General features: G+C 40.1%; 1 protein-coding gene across 4 annotated transcripts in view; it reads right to left on the reverse strand.

Moving 5' to 3' along the window:
• Positions 1-12,182: 12,182 nt before the first annotated feature.
• The window catches only part of LOC135981688 (probable basic-leucine zipper transcription factor R), a 65,275-nt gene continuing 59,986 nt past the window's right edge, over positions 12,183-17,471 (reverse strand). For all 4 annotated transcript variants that reach the window (XM_065585316.1, XM_065585315.1, XM_065585314.1 and 1 more), the window contains exon 7: positions 12,183-15,535. In XM_065585316.1, coding sequence (XP_065441388.1) covers positions 14,972-15,535 — 564 coding nt within the window. In that variant the 3' untranslated portion in view covers positions 12,183-14,971. The remainder of the gene's footprint in view (positions 15,536-17,471) is intronic.

A 17,471-nucleotide genomic window follows, 5' to 3' on the forward strand; every position in this document is an offset into this window, starting at 1 on the left:
AAAGTAAATAAGGTTTTTAAAATGTTTAAGAAGCTTCATTTAAAATTAAATTAAAATGCAGAACCCCCTGGACCGGTGGCCAGGACCCGGGCAATGTGAGTGCCACTGAAAAATCATAGGTTGCCTACCCCTGATCTACATGGTTTGTTAGGACCATGCATCTTAAGGTATGAAGGAGAACTTTTGATAGGAATATCTATTATTAATTTTAACATTTTTTTGTTAAACAAGTATATAAAAACAGAGGATTTTGTTCATAGTGGGGAAATAAATACAAATGAATGTTCTTGGTCAGATTACTCATATCTTAAATAGATCTCCAATTAACACCTTTCATTATTAACTTGACTTAAGCAGTTATTTATTTTAATTTCAAAATGCAAAGCAAAAGGAAACCTAGCTCAGGCTTTAGGCATAACAAAATACAAAACAAAAACAAAAATCAGACCCTGTTATCAGGGCTGGGTCCAGGATTTTTGCTGCCTCAAGCAAAAAAAAAAAAGGGGGGGGGACCAGAGTGCCACCGCTGAAGCAAAAAAAAAAGGGGGGGTGGCGGAGTGCCGCTGCTGAAGAAAAAAAACCTGGAGTGCTGCCCCTTGAAAAGTGCCGCCCCAAGCACATGCTTGGAACGCTGGTGCCTAGAGCCGGCCCTGCCTGTTATGCACCCACCCGCACTGAAAACACATAAAAAGTTCTCAGTAGTGGCTGACAGCTAGCAAATTCAAAGAAAGAGACCTGCAAATATCAAATGGCTCACAAACTTTCTCTCCAGAAACAGCTGAGTTTGTTTCCGGCTTCTTCGAGGTTGTCAAATAATCAAAAAAGACTGCATCTAAACTTTGTAACTTTAAATAAACAAACAATGATTCAGTTTGGGCCCTCAGATTGTGAGCAAGGCACAGAGCATTTGCAGACAAAATCTCTGATAGTCCTTTATTAATCCTCAGCCACAGAAAAAACGGCAGTGGAAAAGTTAACTTCCTATGTACTTTACCAATACTGAAACCTTCAGCATAGTAATGTTTAAGTATATTGGAAAAACTCTCACATTCAGGGTTGAGTGACAGAAGAGAAGGAAACAGATGTGAAGCCTAGGGGCAGGGTAGGGACCCTGGCCCAGGAGAGAAAACAAGGAGGTGGGGAATGGGGAATAATGTCACTGAAAATGATGTTGATGGAGAGTGTGTGACTTATCTTTTTTATGCATCACTCAGTTTCTTGTTTTATCTATCCGTGTTGCTTTGACAGATGCTCGGGCACTACTCTACTCATATGTATGTTTCAAATTCAATTTCTGTTAATAGTCTCTTAAAATTCACTATTTCTGCAAAGATTCTGGCCAGTAAACTCATTCAATAGAGTATTCCCAGAAAGCAAACACAAAAGAGAGTACAAATATAGCTGAAGTGAATTCAATATTTTATTCAAGTAAATCTTAATAGAAAAGTACTTGAGGATTTTATATTTATATAAAATGATATATTTATATCTATCTATCTATCGTAGGGGTTCCCTTTTATTATTTAAATTGTGCCCTTCACTAGTTTCTCAGTGCTTCTCAAGTAAATAAGTCGTCATGGCCAGGTGGTTTATAGGCTTCAAGGACAAGATTTTCAAAGGGTGCCTCACATTTTGGGTGCCCAAGTAGAGAAATTTAAAGTGGCCGGATATTCAGAGAATGGGAACCCCAAAATGGAGACACCTAAAATCACTAATCACTATTGAGAATCTAGGCCCATGAACTTTCTGCTCTTTTTCCTTCCTTGGTACTGAGAAGGCTCTGTCTTAGATATACTTACTTGTGGGGTTTTTCTTCTTTTATCCTCTTCACACTCTCCCCCTCTTCATTCTGGTGAGAATGAACCTCAAACCCAACAAGCCCTTCCTGAACTTTGAGAAAATTTGAGTCCAATTCCAAACTAAACTTTGCAGTTAAAGCTCAATACAGAAAGAAAGAAAGAAAGAAAGAAAGAATGTACTAGGATTATTTAGATGATATTTTGGGCATTCAGCCTTTTTATGAAGGTAATACCTATCCTCTGGCTAAATAAACTCAGATGCCGAAGGGAATGGAATCTATTAGTCCAGGATGTGTTTATTACCAAGTAAAAGGAGGAACTACCAAGTTATTTTACTGAAATGGCTAAGTACATAAAAGACAATTAAGTTGGGGCGGGTTAGTTTTTTTTTTTTTTTTAAATGTCAGCTGGAAAAAATAGGAACTTGAGGTAGCCATGTTTATTGTAGGGGTATGGATAGGGAGTTTGAATGACAGTAGAGAAAACAAAGCATGGGGACTTGCATCCTCTATGCCTATTGAAACCAATGTTTTCAAGTGTACAGTAGGTTCAATACCTATACAAAGCCACTGATGGCAGCTGACATTTTGCTGATACTTCATTAAACTAGACCTCCTGCTGGGAAGAAGATGGAGACACAGGAAATGCAACTCACCTTTCAAAACCATGGAAAAGGCAGTCTTTCAAAGCTAATATTAGTGATTTTATAAGAACAGAGTTTAATATCAGAGGGGTAGCCATGTTAGTCTGGATCTGTAAAAAGCAACAGAGTCCTGTGGCACCTTATAGAGTTTAATAGGTTAGCTAAACCTTCTTTTAAAAACTTATAATTTATAACAACTTTGGCAGCATCTTCTCTGGGCTGAGAATGGCCAATAACTCCCAAGGGCTCCCTCTGGATGGCTCCGCAGCTCAGAAGCATGGTAGCAGTGCACCCTACAGGGACTTCCCTCCTGCTCCTAAGATGCTCCCAATGATACTGGCATGCCCCTTTCATCAGGGCTTGTGAAGAGGCCTGTGTAAGGATCCCAGAGACAGACTCCACAATGCCTGCACCAAGGGAAATCCCCTCTGGCCAACTACCAGGTTTGTGCGGCCCACTTACCACAGTGTGATGCCCTACGGGGGTTGTAGGAGAGATGGAGGCCTTATTCTTGAAATGTATTTTAATACTATTAGGGTTGTATAAAGTATAGCATGTCTTCTACTTCAGCAAATTTACACCACCAATGCATTTTAAAATAAGACATTTTGATCACAACTGTTAATATCCAAGATACTTCTATGGCTCCGATTATTGCAGTACCCAAGCACCTCACAGTCTTTAATGTACTTATCCCCAAAACATTCCTGTGAGGTAGGAAAGTGCTGTAAAGTGGGGAACAGAGTGACTAAGAAACAGAGAGAACCATGCCAGAAAGATGCTAAGATCCAGATCCTCAAATGTATTTAGGTGCCTAACTCCCACTGAAATCACTGGTACAGAATTGTTTGGTACACTAAGGGTACCAGAGAATTTATACATTAGCTTTGGTTTAACTCCAAAGTTTTAATTGTGGAAGGGAGGAACTTTCCTTTGTCGTCTAAACCTGACACAGGTTATCAATTTACTGTGGTAATAATACAGCAAGCAAAAAAAATATTTGTCAAATAACTAAATCTGGGTTAAGTACTTGGTAGCTGTGGCTTGTAGTGAAGAAAAATAGAATGCTTCAAGAAAGCAATAGAATTCTAAAGTCTCATTGAGTGACCTAAATGCGAATCCCGCCTCTGTTTATGTAACCACACAACTCTCAGACTAGAATGGTCTGGGGAACTAAATCTAATGTCTATGCTGAGGATCCTTGCACATATGGTTGCACAATTCTTTACATTTCTATTGCTAGTTTAATTCAATTTATGCTGGAAAAAAACTCCTGATTTATTGACACTGTTGATTAATGATCATTTAGGGATATAATGTGTTGATAAGAAAAATGTAAGAGATTTAAAGAAAAAAGAATCCTTTGAGTGTTTCACTAACAATGTGATAACTATGTACTTCTGATTTTTTATTATATGCCAGAAGAGAATGTTGGTTGAGTGGTTCCACTGGGGAAAAAAATAGGGAGAGGAAATTTAATTCAAGCACACATTTAGAAATGCTTCAGTCCGCAGAGAGAATGGATACTAGAGTGAAGAAACATTTAAACTGGCAGCAGCATTCCATTTTTACAGTTCATCTAGTGCTGAACACAGCAAAGTACTGACAGATGTATTCATTTTACAGAAAAACACAGACTGGAAAGGGTAAAAGTGGATTTAAACAATAACATCAACCATGCCTCAATGGCAAAATGCCAGTTGTAATCTCAAACTGACTCCAATCTCAGAACCCCCTACCATCCCAAATGAGCTCATGCTGTTTTCAAAGCAGAGTCCAGGACTCTCTTCTCAAGTAGGCCTTCTCTTAGTAATGTAGGTTTCTAAACAGCCAAGCAAATCTCTACATAATCCAAAATCAGTTCCCAGAAAGGCAGCACATTCTAAGGGAAATGGGTAGTGTGGGATTAGAGAGGAGACTGAAAATGGGCCTATTTAGACTGCAGTCGTTGGGGGGGGGGGCGGGGAGAGAAGGGTTGACTAGTTTTGTATTGGATGCCTAGATACCCTAGTGATGGGTGCATTTGAAATCCACAAATGACACTACATAGGTTAAATATTACATTAGCAGCAGTAAAGATAATTCTAAAAGGATAACAAGAACTAATGAATGAAAAGCTTGAAAGAGTGAAAGCTTGAATGAAAATTATGGTGCCCTATTATGGGCTTGCTGGAGAAAGACAGATGGAAACAACTCATGCTACAAGATACCAATTCCCTTTATGACATCATTTTGGAGAGATGGGGTAAATTAGCCAACCCAACCTGGTATGGTATCATTGCATACATGTTGCTACATGGCCACAGTTCCCTGCATGGCCCCCAAAGCAGTGGCTTGTGGAACACTTCAAAAGGCCTTATAGGAGCCACAGCGCCTACGGTTCTCTAGGAAACTCCCATAAGTTCCCAGTTTATTGCTGTCCATGTATGGACTGAAGCAGGTCCCAGGAAGTTCCAAATAAACTTCCACTTATGGCTAACCCATTTCACTTTTTACTCCCTGAGCAGAACCCTCAACTATGATTCTCTAAAACAATTATTCTAAAGCACAGACACGCTAACCAAGTTATACTTTAAATGACCCACTCCTACACACTTCACCTACATAAATTCGACCAACCTCTTGTCTAGTTCTTCAATTGCAACCTAAAAGCAATTTCCTCCAGCTCCAGCATGAACATTTTTCTTCTGACTCATTACTAAAGCCTCCCAACTGCTGCTCTCCTAAACTCCAAAGCAAACCACAAATTAACTTTAACAGCATCCCACCGATAGTTCTGCTCTCCCAGAACCAGAGGGATCTTGCACTGGCACTGAATCCAACAGCACCTCCTCTCTGCCCCAACATTGGGAACACCAGTAGCAGTTGAGAGGCAGACTATCAAAATCCCAGACACTCAGGGCTCCTTCCTCAAACTAGCTGGCCTCAGCTTCAGCTTCCATTTCTGTGTGTGTGTATGAGGGGAGAGGGTAAGTCAGGGCCTTTCCGCCACCCTTCCTATTACCCAACAGGGCCCAAAGCAATCTGCTCAAAATACTTGTCCCGCCCCGTGGGGAAAAGCAGCAGCAGCCAGAAGAGGCCTCGACAGCCTTCTGATTTTCATTCAGCTCTGAAATTTGGACTCTGCTTTATTTTTCTGTTTTGCTCTATAGCTATCAGTTGTCAGTCCCCCTTTAGCCCACCCCTGCCTTACCTCTGCAACCCTTCAGCAGCCCAACCTCAATCTCTCTCCCCATTATGCATCTCTCCCTCCTTCTTTCCCCTTTCCTTCTCTCCTCCGCTCCCTCTTCTGGCTCCCTTTCCCGACTGCCTTCACTTACCCCAACCATCCCTTCCTCTTTGCCACTTCAACCCCCAAGTATCTCACTCACCCTCCTTTCAAAACAAAATGTTTGTAATATAAAAACTACATTAATTACAGTGATGTGATATTAAATATGACATGACTGACAACACAACACCACCCCAACCCTAATCTCTTTGCTTGTATGTAGTACAGTACCTCTTTCCCCACCCTTTGTCTTTGTTTAGATTGTAAACTCTCGTTACAGGAAAATCCCTCCAATTATGCCTTCATAACTACAATCAACCTACTGTACTCTAATCAGCTGTCATTTGGGACTAGCAGGTGCCAGAAGATACTCAGAAGGTGATAAAAGCCAGCAGAATGGGAGGGAAGTAACATAGCTGTCCTGACACGGCATTTAAAAGAGCGAGAGACAGTGTTCAGAACAACTGAAGGTAGGAGGAGGCACAAATAAGTTAAAGAGGTTAGACAGTAACCTCAGCAACCCAGTCACAGATTTCATTGTAGCCATCGGTCATCACACACAGACAGGAAGTGGAAACAGGAGACTGAGAAGAAAGGACAGGTATTTGGAATGGCAGAGAGTGATGCTACATACTTGCTGTGGCTACTTAGCAAGCAGTTCTGTGCTGGGGGTAGTAGAGCCCCTATTTGCTTCCTTTATCATTGAGGGTTAATGCATTTCCTGTCCGGTTGCCTAACACTGTCTCCATTGTCACAGTGCATTGTCTTTGCAGTGTGTTTTCTGCACAGCCATTGTTAGAATGCTATTTCAGGTAGATAGGCCTTTTTCTGCTCGTTTTGATTGGTGAATCTAGTGCAGCGGATGAGATGCACGACCCCACCCAGCTTTTGTATAATTTTACATGTGCACACCCCTTCCCTGAGAGAACTATAACCAAATCATCATGCCTCATGTGCTGGAACACTTTCTTCTGGATTATTACTAAGGTTTCAGGGCTTTCTTCTATTTTGCTTATTCTTAATTGTCGATCCAAAGGGACGATGTGGCCCAAAGTCAAAAGTATTCGATGCATTTTAATTCATTACAGTTGAAGAGATATATTAAGGTAAAATCCTTGCTGTATTTTTACATTCCACTACTGAACTAGTTTAGTCTCTGTTCAAATAAGCATAGTTTACAACGTAATGATTCACCAGCCAATTCTGTTAATTCTCACACAGGCAACATTTAAAGACAAATTCCTCAATGGCTAGTTTTTCTGGCAAACTACTCTAGCTCTGTATCCAACTCTTCAGTGGAATGGCTTGTTTAACTTGACAGTTGTAGATAAAAATCACACTGGTATTTTAGCCAAATATGTGTTTTAAATAATTCAGCGACCAGGAATAAGGGCCGTACTAGCTTTTTTGCCAATTTTCTGTGGGGGCAGTGAGAAGACAATGTGCAGTTTCTCACAGGGCAGTCTCTATCCTGAACCACAGGACCTACCCAGGCGAACTTGGAGAGGCTTCTGCAGGCTGTGGAAGATGTGATGGTGGAGATGGCTGAGCACACGTCTCCACTGAAAGGTGGGAATCATGACGAGAGGATGTCATGTTAATTGACCCTTCATGCCCAGGAGTCAATTAAAGCTATAAACCCTTCTGAACAGAGGTTTATACACTTCCAAAACTGAAATGATACAAAAAAGTGATGCTAATGTAAGGGTTTGTGTGTGTATGTGTAAGTAAAGTGATGAAGGAAACCAGTACATTTAGTACTTCTAAAATTCTAATCTTCAGAGTTTTCTTAAACTTTGCTGCCACTGTAAAAATGAAAAAAAAAGTAATATTTTAAGGTTGTATTTAAATTATTGAGTTATCATTTGCCCAGCAAAGCTGTATTATGGAGTTGGGTTTGTTGCATGTGGTCATTTTTGGGAGGGAGGTGTGGGGGGAAAGAGGTTATAAAGACTCTCACACAGATGCATAGAGGTGATATCCAGGCCATCTGATAAATACATTCATCTCACACATTTGACTGCCCACTAATGCATCTCCTCAAGACGTATTCTAATGCTAACGCCTCCCCCCCTCTAAAAGTGTAATTGTTTTAATGTCCAATGTCCCTCATTCTTGCAGGGACTGGAAGATTTACCCTACTGGGATTTGAGATTACCAGATTGCTTTGGAAAGATTTGAGATTTCAGACTTAAAAGCATGATGAATTTAAGGTGTAGAAAAGCAATTTTAAGAATTTTCTATGGCTCCCTCTGAGCTCTATGCAGTTAGAATCTTGGTAATTAAGACATCTTGCGTTGCAGGAGGAGGGAAACAAAGGTATTGCATGTGACGATCTGGGAAATAGGAATATTTTTATGAATGTGTGTTTGTTTATGGTGGGTTACTTGCTCTGAATTCTATCAAAAGGGATTGTTAAAGAAATCAAGCAGGAATGGTAAAACAAGAGCCCAGGTAAGGAGCATCTCTGCAAACACTCAGATACAAGAGCCAGGCGTATAGTTGTGATGGGAGAGGGGGAAATCAAACAGAGCAATAAACCATTACAGACCGGGCCAGCTCCAGGCACCAGCCCAGCAAGCAGGTGCTTAGGGTGGCCAAGGGGAAGGGGCGGCACGTCAGGCTCTTCAGTGGCGGGTCCCTTGGTCCCTCTCGGAGGGAAGTACCTGCCGCCGAATTGCTGCTGAAGAAAGAGGCGCGGTGGAGCTGCCACCGATCGCGATCATGGCATTTTTTTCCCCCCGACGCTTGGGGCGGCAAAAACCCTGGAGCCGGCCCTGATTACAGGACTGAACTCAGAAAAATAAGCAAGGATTGAGTAAATTGGGAGAAGCTGCCCAGGCGAGATAGTGAAAAGCTGACAGGCGGAGACTGACTGGGAGACACAGAGAAAGGTCTGCTGCCAGCATGCAGTCTTCCTTCTAAGTTTGGGGTGAAAGTTACGCATTTAGGTTTGCTTTATCTTCCTCTGGCAATGCATATATAATTATATTTAATCCAGTGTTCCTAAATACTGTACTCCTGTTGTCTAATAAATAATGTCTTGTCCTGGGTCACTGCAAACAGCTGTTGGTTGCACAGCTCCAAAAGGGTAAGTCTCCCACAGGAGTCCAAACTCATTTGGACCTGATGAGCCACCGTGGGAAATAGGTATTGAAGCCAGGGACCCACTCATGGAGTAGCAGAGCCACGTGGCTCCCTTTTGAGAAAAGTGGAGGCCCAGGGCCTATCTAAGAGGGATACGTTCCATGAGAGCCTGTATAAAGATCAGAGACAGATCGTGCTCCATGGCAGCACACAAAAAGGGTGTTTTTAAACACTCTTAAAATAGTTTTTCTATAACATAGGTAGCAAACAGTGCACATGATAGTGCAGTCAAAAGCTTTCATCAGCATGAATTTAGAATGTCCGGTGCAACTCATTCAGGACTTTAACATTAGTGATAATGCACCTATTCCACACTCACCTCTATGCTACACCACTTCATCATTTATTCCATGTTTACTCACATGCACATTTATATAACATATATTTTGCTAGTCAGGTAATCAAATCCTGTTCCTGTCTGATTTAAAAATAAGCAGGGCAGACTGCCTGTTCTACAGTAAAGGCTTCAAATTTGTGTGTTTTGCAAAATATATAAATAGGAGTCATTTTTACAATTTTGAACTAAGCCTCTCAGCAGGTAGAATATTTTCATCCTCTTTAAAAAACCCCACACTTCTGGCAATGCATGTATAATTATATTTGTAAATGTTGTCAGTGAAAGAAGCTGCTTAGAATTGTGTGATTGAAATACTCTTTGGATTCAAAGTGCCTGATTATGCCCCCAGTAATGCTTTAAATGGCCTTAGCATCTGATCTTACATTAGTAGTAGTAGCATTACAGTAGTGTCCAAAGACCTCAGTGAAGGGTGGGACCCCCATTGTGCCAGGAGATGTACAAACACACAGGGAATTCAAGGCCTGATCAGAAAACAACAGTGGCCAACTTTTCAGAGAGATCACAACCTGTGCAGGTGCAGAGGTGTGATTTAAATAGTGTGGAAAAATGCGTACACAGTTATTTAGTTTACAAGTGAAAAAACAATTTGTGCTGAAATTTGCATGCTAAAGGGAGATCGTGTGTGTGTAAATCATCATGTTTACGCACAAGTGATATACACAGTTTTTGCACACAGCCAATAACTGAGCCAAATCCTTAGAACTCTTTGAAACTGTGGCATAACATATGGTGCAACATATGCATAAGAATTTAAAACAGGTGTCCTAGAATATGTAATGAGGCAATGGCTGCTGCCATCATAGCAATGTTTTAAAGGCATAAGCATGGCAATTAGGAAGAAGGACAGAAATGGTGGTGTACTGCGAACTTGCCAAGAATTACAGAAAAAGCGGTAACACCAACAAAGTCAAAATAAAGAGTGCCCACACATCCAGAACTCATGAAAGCCGTGGGAGTGCCTCAGAAGAAGGGAGACCCAAAACATCTGGAGTAAAAGTCTGTCTCAGAAAGTACCAAGGCCACTGCACTGAGGTAATGCAAGAATAATTGCCAGTCAATGTATGGGGTAGCACACAATATGGGCAATAGAAAGCTGGCACTAAGTCTCAACGTTTAAGCAGCATGCAAGGTGCGGCTTGTGTGCTCCTTTCCCCAGTTGTGTTGGCGGTATTGCACTATACAGATTGCCCTTTGCTTCTAAGGAGCATGTGCCTGTCACCTTTGAGTAACAAGTATGTTGCAGAATTATCAGCTGCTCATGTTCTGTGTCTGTCACACTTACTAAATTCTTACCAGCCATTCCATCTGTCATGTCTGTGATATCAGGGCCAGACTGGGGTATAAGGGTAGAACATAACTCTCTTGCTGCTGCTTCTGTGTAATCTGCATAGTTGCTGCCAATGTGGATACCTGTGCCCTTTTTGTCTGATGTTACATTGCCCTTTTATTCATGCCATGTGTTATATGCTTAGGAGCGATGGTGCTGCGTAGTGAGAGTTTCCTTACTGCACCAGCCTTCAGAATTTTAGCTCTGGTCTGTGACTACTTTTTAACTAGCAGCCCTGCCCATTCAGGCTGAATTGTTTCAGGCTCCTATATCACCAGCAGTAATAAATATTTTACAGTAGAGCTGGTAAAAAAAATATTTTTTTCCCCCTCCATGAAAAAATTTAGATTTCTGGCAGAAATTGGAATAGCAAAATACTTTGATTTGAAATGCTGCTATGGCAGTGTTCCCAAACTTGTTCTGCCGCTTGTGCAGGGAAAGCTCCTGGCGGACCGGACCGGTTTGTGTACCTGCCGCATCCGCAGGTTCGGCCGATCGCGGCTCCCAGTGGCCGCTGTTTGCTGCTCCAGGTCAATGGGAGCTGCTGGAAGCGGCGGCTCAGCCCGCTTTCCCTGCACAAGTGGCAGAACAAGTTTGGGAACCACTGTGCTATGGTGTCTCATGGGAATTGTAGTTTGGGTCCCTCAAGCTCCTATTTTCCCCTCTACAGGCCAAGCTCCCTAGTCAGATTACTACTCTCATAATGCACCATGGTCTCCTCTCTTGGAAGAGGGGAAGTGGTGCATCATGGGAGATGTAGGGGATGCCCACACAGCAATTAAACACCAGCGGCAGGCAAGGGTCAGCTGACTCGGGCTTGCGGGGCTGTAAAATTGCTGTGTAGATGTTCAGGCTCCGGACCCCATGTGGGGGAGGATCCCCGAGCTCGGTCTTCAGCCCAAGCCCAAATGTCTACGCAGCCAAAGATTCATGAGCCCAAGTCAACTGACCTGGGCCACTGTGGACATGCCATGGGTCTTTTATTTCAGTGTAGATATACCCTCCATCTGTACCGGGAGCCCAGGGACTTACCTTTTAGGACAATTTCACTAATTGTTTTTTGAAAACACTAATATCATCGTGAGGATTCTAAGTTATTTCAGTCAGGCTTTCTGGATGAATAATTATGGATGTATGCTATTTTAGCTAGAATTCTGATCTATTCCCCAGCAAGGGTGTGGTGGCTAGTCTCTCCTCCCTTTGCAGTGCCTGACTGGCACGAAGAGTGTGGAAGCAGAGAATCTCCCCTTTTTTAAGACCATCTTGGATTCCTCACATTACCAAAGATATTCTCAATTATGATTCTTCATTTAAACCCAGAGTTACAAGGGTTTTGAATTATTTTCTTTTCTTGACTCTTCCCCTCCATCTTTTTGTCTTTGTTAAAAGAACAGTTAGTTGAACTTACTAACATGAGAAAGCTGAGTAAGTCTGGCTCAAACACCACGAAAGGGAAGATACAACAACCACTGTGTTAGAAGCTGCCCCCACCTCTCAGTTCATCGGGGGGATTGCTTATAGTTTTAGCATAATTCAGCATATAACATTTTCCCTCAACAGAAAACAAAGCCAACAGGCAATATTTCACACAAGCCACCTTCTTCCCCTTAAGTCATACTGCATTCAGTTAAAAGAAATTAGAGGATTGTATTTATTCTCCATATAACCACCAGTACTTATAAAGGAAATTGTTCACAAAAGGAAAACATAGGTGATCATAGACCATAAAGGGAACATCGTAGGTATTATGGATACAGATAGAAGATTAAACACATGGATCATAAAGAATGCGTCAAATCAAGACCTAGATTTCACAATGTAATTTTCATACAATGGCCACAATGCAGGATAATTCATCAGTTTCTGCAGTACATAATTACTTTCATTTTAGAAGCTGTCTCCCACCTGCCTTGCCCAAATCATAAATGTATAATAATCAAACGTGTTTCCAATTAGTTTGAATAGAAAAGACAGGAGTGGGAACAAGATCATGGATCACTACAGCTAAAACAAAAAATGTCAAGCCACTCCAGCATTTGTAATACCATATTTTCACCACAGATTGTAGAATGGGAGGAAACTTGAACAGCATTACATAAACTTGTTTTGACATGATTGCCAAGACAAAAAGAGTTGAAAGTTTTACATGCTAAACATTTTATACTTTAAAAGCTGCTCTGAACGGTCAAGAATAGCGGTAGCTGTACAACATAATAAATAGTATTTAACAATTTACTCAAAATAAGTGCACAGTATTTCTAAGAGATAAGGTAATCTACTTCCACAAATGTCTCAATAAACCAAAAGCAGCATTAAAACTTAAATGTAAATCTATACAATACAATTAGAAAAGCAAATATTTCAAAAGGATAACAGGTTCAGCACACATTTGCTATGCTCCAGTACCAGCTTCTAGAAGAAGATAATTAGAATTTTCTGTAGTAAAAAAAAAAAATAGTTTGGACTGGGGAATTTGTGTAATCCACTTAATTTCATAAGAAGATGATTATACTATTTCTCTTTTCAGTTATGAATTATTAAGAATCTCATTGTTTCTCAATGCCTGCTTCATATTTAGTGCAAATACTTCTGAAAAGGGTTTTCTAAAACACAAACTATGTATGTGGCTTTAATATATAATTAAGAGTTTAAGATACCCAGAACTTAAAACCCAGGAAAATAATAATCCTTTTCTTACACTTACTTTTACTTAAAAAAAAAAACCTTTTCAACTGCATTCCTACTGGCAGAATCTGTGAATGAAATAGCTAGAAATTCCTAAAGCTTGGACCAAATTCATCCTGGATATTACTCCACTAGTTGCAGTGGAGTTACACCAGGGATGAGATTGGTCCCTTCTGCCTCAAGATACTGCACCTGTGCTTTACTCAGCACAGTGCATGAAACAGTGCAAAATGGCTACTTTTAACACTAAACTTATCTTTTTTTCCTACAAACCTCCTCTTACAGGAAATGTTAGAGAGTGTTCAGTCCGGTAACAAGTTTAACTGGCTTTCAAACAGCATAGTATTAATTTGATGTGTCAATTCAGAGGCACTGAATTGCCTCAAGATTAGTATTTCTATACCATGTGTAGAATTCCCAGCGCCATATGCTTGAAACTATTTTTTCAGAAACGCGTGTGCTCTTCATTTACTTGAAATAGCATGAATTTACTGGTAAAAAATAGAGCTTTTAATATACCAAACATGACTATTTAATGACCATTCAAAGCAGGCTAGGGAAGTATGGTATTTTATAAATGTTTCAACTGTGCTTCCTCTCAACATTTACTTCTGCCCTTTGTGGGTTTTTAGTCCCCCAGTAAGTACAAAAGAAAGATCTTCAGGGTAGCACTTCTCCACTTGCAAATTCTGCAACCTTTCATTTTCATGGTGTTTCACCAGTTACATCTGTTTTTCCATTAGTGCCATCTACTGGTATAACATTGCCACTAGGTTCTAAATCCTCTATGTTCATGTAAGCTAACAAACACGCTTTCTATGAGCAAAATGGTGATTACCTTATTCATGCAAGTTATCTCATTGATTTTAATAGGACAGCTTGCATGAGTAAGACAAGCAAAATTTGGCCCAATGACTTTTTGTAACATTGAAAAACAAAAAATACTTCATCTCTACAAGGAAGAAAGTAATTCTCTATTAATTCTTTTACTGCATTCTTTATTAATATATATTTTAGTTCAGTCTCAAATAACTCCATATTCTTGCTTTAAAGGCTGTTGTGCCCCATCTCCTCCTTAAATTAGGCATCTCACAAAAACATACTATATCTTATGGATTTTTTGTTTGTTTATGCATTACTCCTTTGTGTAATACTATATTAGTTTAAAGCCAAAAATCAAGGACTCAATTTCTGTGTAGATTTTAAGTGAGCTATTTCTATTATTCAAACAAAATATTTTCTCATTAAATAGCTATCATTCAAAAGAAATTTCAAACTTTACAAACTAACATCATCTACCAAGTATGGGCATGAAAGCAAGGGTTGTTTGCGTAATGGTTCTTTTGGAGTAATGAATTCACTACTTTTAAAGACCCATTCCCACAGACACATGCTCATGAGTATTCATAATATCATTAGTCTCTGAAAGTGCACATGTTTAGGGAGCTTAAATATTTGCAGGATTGAGCTCTAGGTTTCCACCAAAATCTGTTTTATTCACTCAAATTTTCCCATGTAGAAATCTTTGTCCCACTTCTGATTTTTTTGACTACTTTAGAAAAGAGTTTCAATTTCTGCTGAAAAGTAATCATCCAAATGGCATTCAGAATAAGTAACATGTCTCTGTCTTTGTACAGTATCCAACTCTAACTGGATTGTACCCTAGTGGCTTTCCTTCATTGATTGGCATCACCGATAATGGTTACATCTACATTTGCTGAGGACTGGAACAGTTTGTCCTTTATGCTGTAATGTTTAGCTGATCAGATGCCACTTCTGTTGCCTCAACTCTTTGCAAATTACCATCTGCAAGCTTTGCTTTTTCTTGTCTGTCATCCACACCCTTTAATGTGTCTGGGTTTACTGGCAAGAGATCAGGTGCTGACTGTGAGCAGACCTCTCCATCTGCAGTGAAAGTCTCATCCTTAGCTTCAGGCTGTACATCCTTCTCATCGATTTCTGTCTCTTTATTTGTGACTGACGCTTCAGCAATATTTTCAGATGGTTTGTCATAGTCTTTTGCTACACGTGATGCACAATTACAGCCTGCCGTAATGTCTTCAGTTTCCACCTCTGCAGCACCATTTGGAGAAACCTCAGTGGCCATCTCACCCAAGTATTCGGTCTTCACCTTATTCTCTTCTGCACTGCCAGAACATACATTAATTGAATACTCGCAGTGATAGTAACCAGATTCCTGCTTCTTCTTATGCATGGCACAAAGATCAATTTGACTGAAGACCTCTGTGCCAAAAGGGCTGTCTTCATATTCCTTATATAGATCCGAACTAATCTTTCTGAAGCCCTAAACATTAAGGAAGCATTTTAGCATTACATACTTAGGAAAGATTTTAGTCTTTAAATAAACTTAAGTTTCATAAAAACATTTAAAACTTTAATACACTATAAAAACCAAGAAATTTCCTCCTTCTCCCCCCCCCGCCCCAGTGCAGCCACGTTTATACAATACTAAATTAAGGGGGGGATAGTAGATCTACTCTGTTTTTCAGTTTCAAGGTGTAAAGAGATGTATGCCATGAGTAAAATAAGGTATAGCACTATTTTTGGCTAAGCAAAAAATGTGTAACTTTTTTTCAAACAGGATGTTATGGGGTCATTTGCATTAGGACAATCAAAAAAAGCAGAGAAACTAGATCAAATCCAACCTCCCAATAAGTTTTAAATGCCCTGGCTCACTTCAGTTTTAAATATTTCTCAAATGATGTTGTATCCACCACATCCACTGGGAGACTTTCACAATCTCCTTCATCACATTCAGGAAGGTTTCTCTATTATGCCACATAAAGTTTCCTTTGGTCAATTTCATCCCATTACCACCTTGTACATACTGAATAATTCATCTCCCTCCTTGGTGTTTACACCTTACAATGGAAAGAAAATTGTACACTAGAGACAGATTACAAATAGAGCTCACACAGTTTCTTTTCCCTTTATCCAGAAGCAAAAAGTGCTAAAAAGATTCAACCCAGTGGCCTATTGTGAAAGCAAGCTTATTTCAGCAAACTGAAAGAGAGGAAAACAAACACACCAGAAGCCCCAGCTCTTAGAGAACTACTTATCGCTGTTGATATCTTGGCAGCTGAATACTACAGTAGTCACAATGTATAAATGGAAATGTCAATATATGAAAACACCTCAAAGAACAAATGTTCTCTTCATACACATACTAATAACGGCCATTCCATCATGATCTAGGAGTATGTTCAATGATCTTTGTAAATTAAGTGTTGTCAAAATTTAAAAAAAAAATTCACTAAAAGTTCCCATAACTCCACTGGTAAAAATATGGTCTGAGTAATTTCATTGCAATTCTCCTGATTAGTGGATTCAAGTATTATGAAAGTAGTTGCCCTTTATAGAAACTAATTAAGAGTGTTTGAATAATTTTACAGTTAAGCTATCCCTAAAGGTTCTAATTCACTCAGTAACATGCTGCCAATATTTTAACAAGGATCTCCCACAAAAGTTTTTGCCCCTTAGCCTATAACAAACCAGAAGAGTCAGGGGTCCATGTGCTTACACAGAAGATGAGCGAAGGCTAGATGAACTAGTAAAAAGTAGAGAAATCATCCCAAGTTTCCCTTCAGCCGAATGGGAAAACTAATAGGGCTCCTGGGAGCCCTTTGCAGAACACCAGTGAATTCCCGTGTACCAATTTTGTTCAGCCCAGCAGTCTGAAAAGGCTTAAGATTAAGAGAGTGCAACATATATGAAAATAAAGAATTCTTCGCAGTTTACTTTCTAAGTCTACAGCTAATGGGAGCTACAGTGCAGAAAATTTGCATAGTCTGCAGCATGGGAGCATCATGAGAATTGTAAAAACAGTCGCAAAGTCACTTTGATACTGGAGTAGGAATCAGAAAGAGAGCTTCAAAATTCAACGTTCTGTTAAAATATTAGACATTACAGGCCAGCCATATGTAAACCTGCCTGCATAGTTACCGTGATGAGTAAAGTTGTGAGACTTTTCCTCTGTGCATTCAGTTACCAAAAATACAGAGTCCAGCGGAGTGCAACAAAAATTATTAGGGGGCTCTAGTACATGACTTATGAGGAGAGACTGAAGGAACTGGGATTGTTTAGTCTGGAGACGAGAAGAATGAGGGGGGATTTGGTAGCTGCTTTCAACTACCAGAAAGGGGGTTCCAAAGATGATGGATCTAGACTGTTCTCAGTGGTACCAGATGACAGAACAAGGAGTAATGGTCTCAAGTTGCAGT

This window comes from Chrysemys picta, chromosome 2, assembly GCF_011386835.1.
Source record: "Chrysemys picta bellii isolate R12L10 chromosome 2, ASM1138683v2, whole genome shotgun sequence".
Lineage (NCBI taxonomy): Eukaryota > Metazoa > Chordata > Testudines > Emydidae > Chrysemys > Chrysemys picta.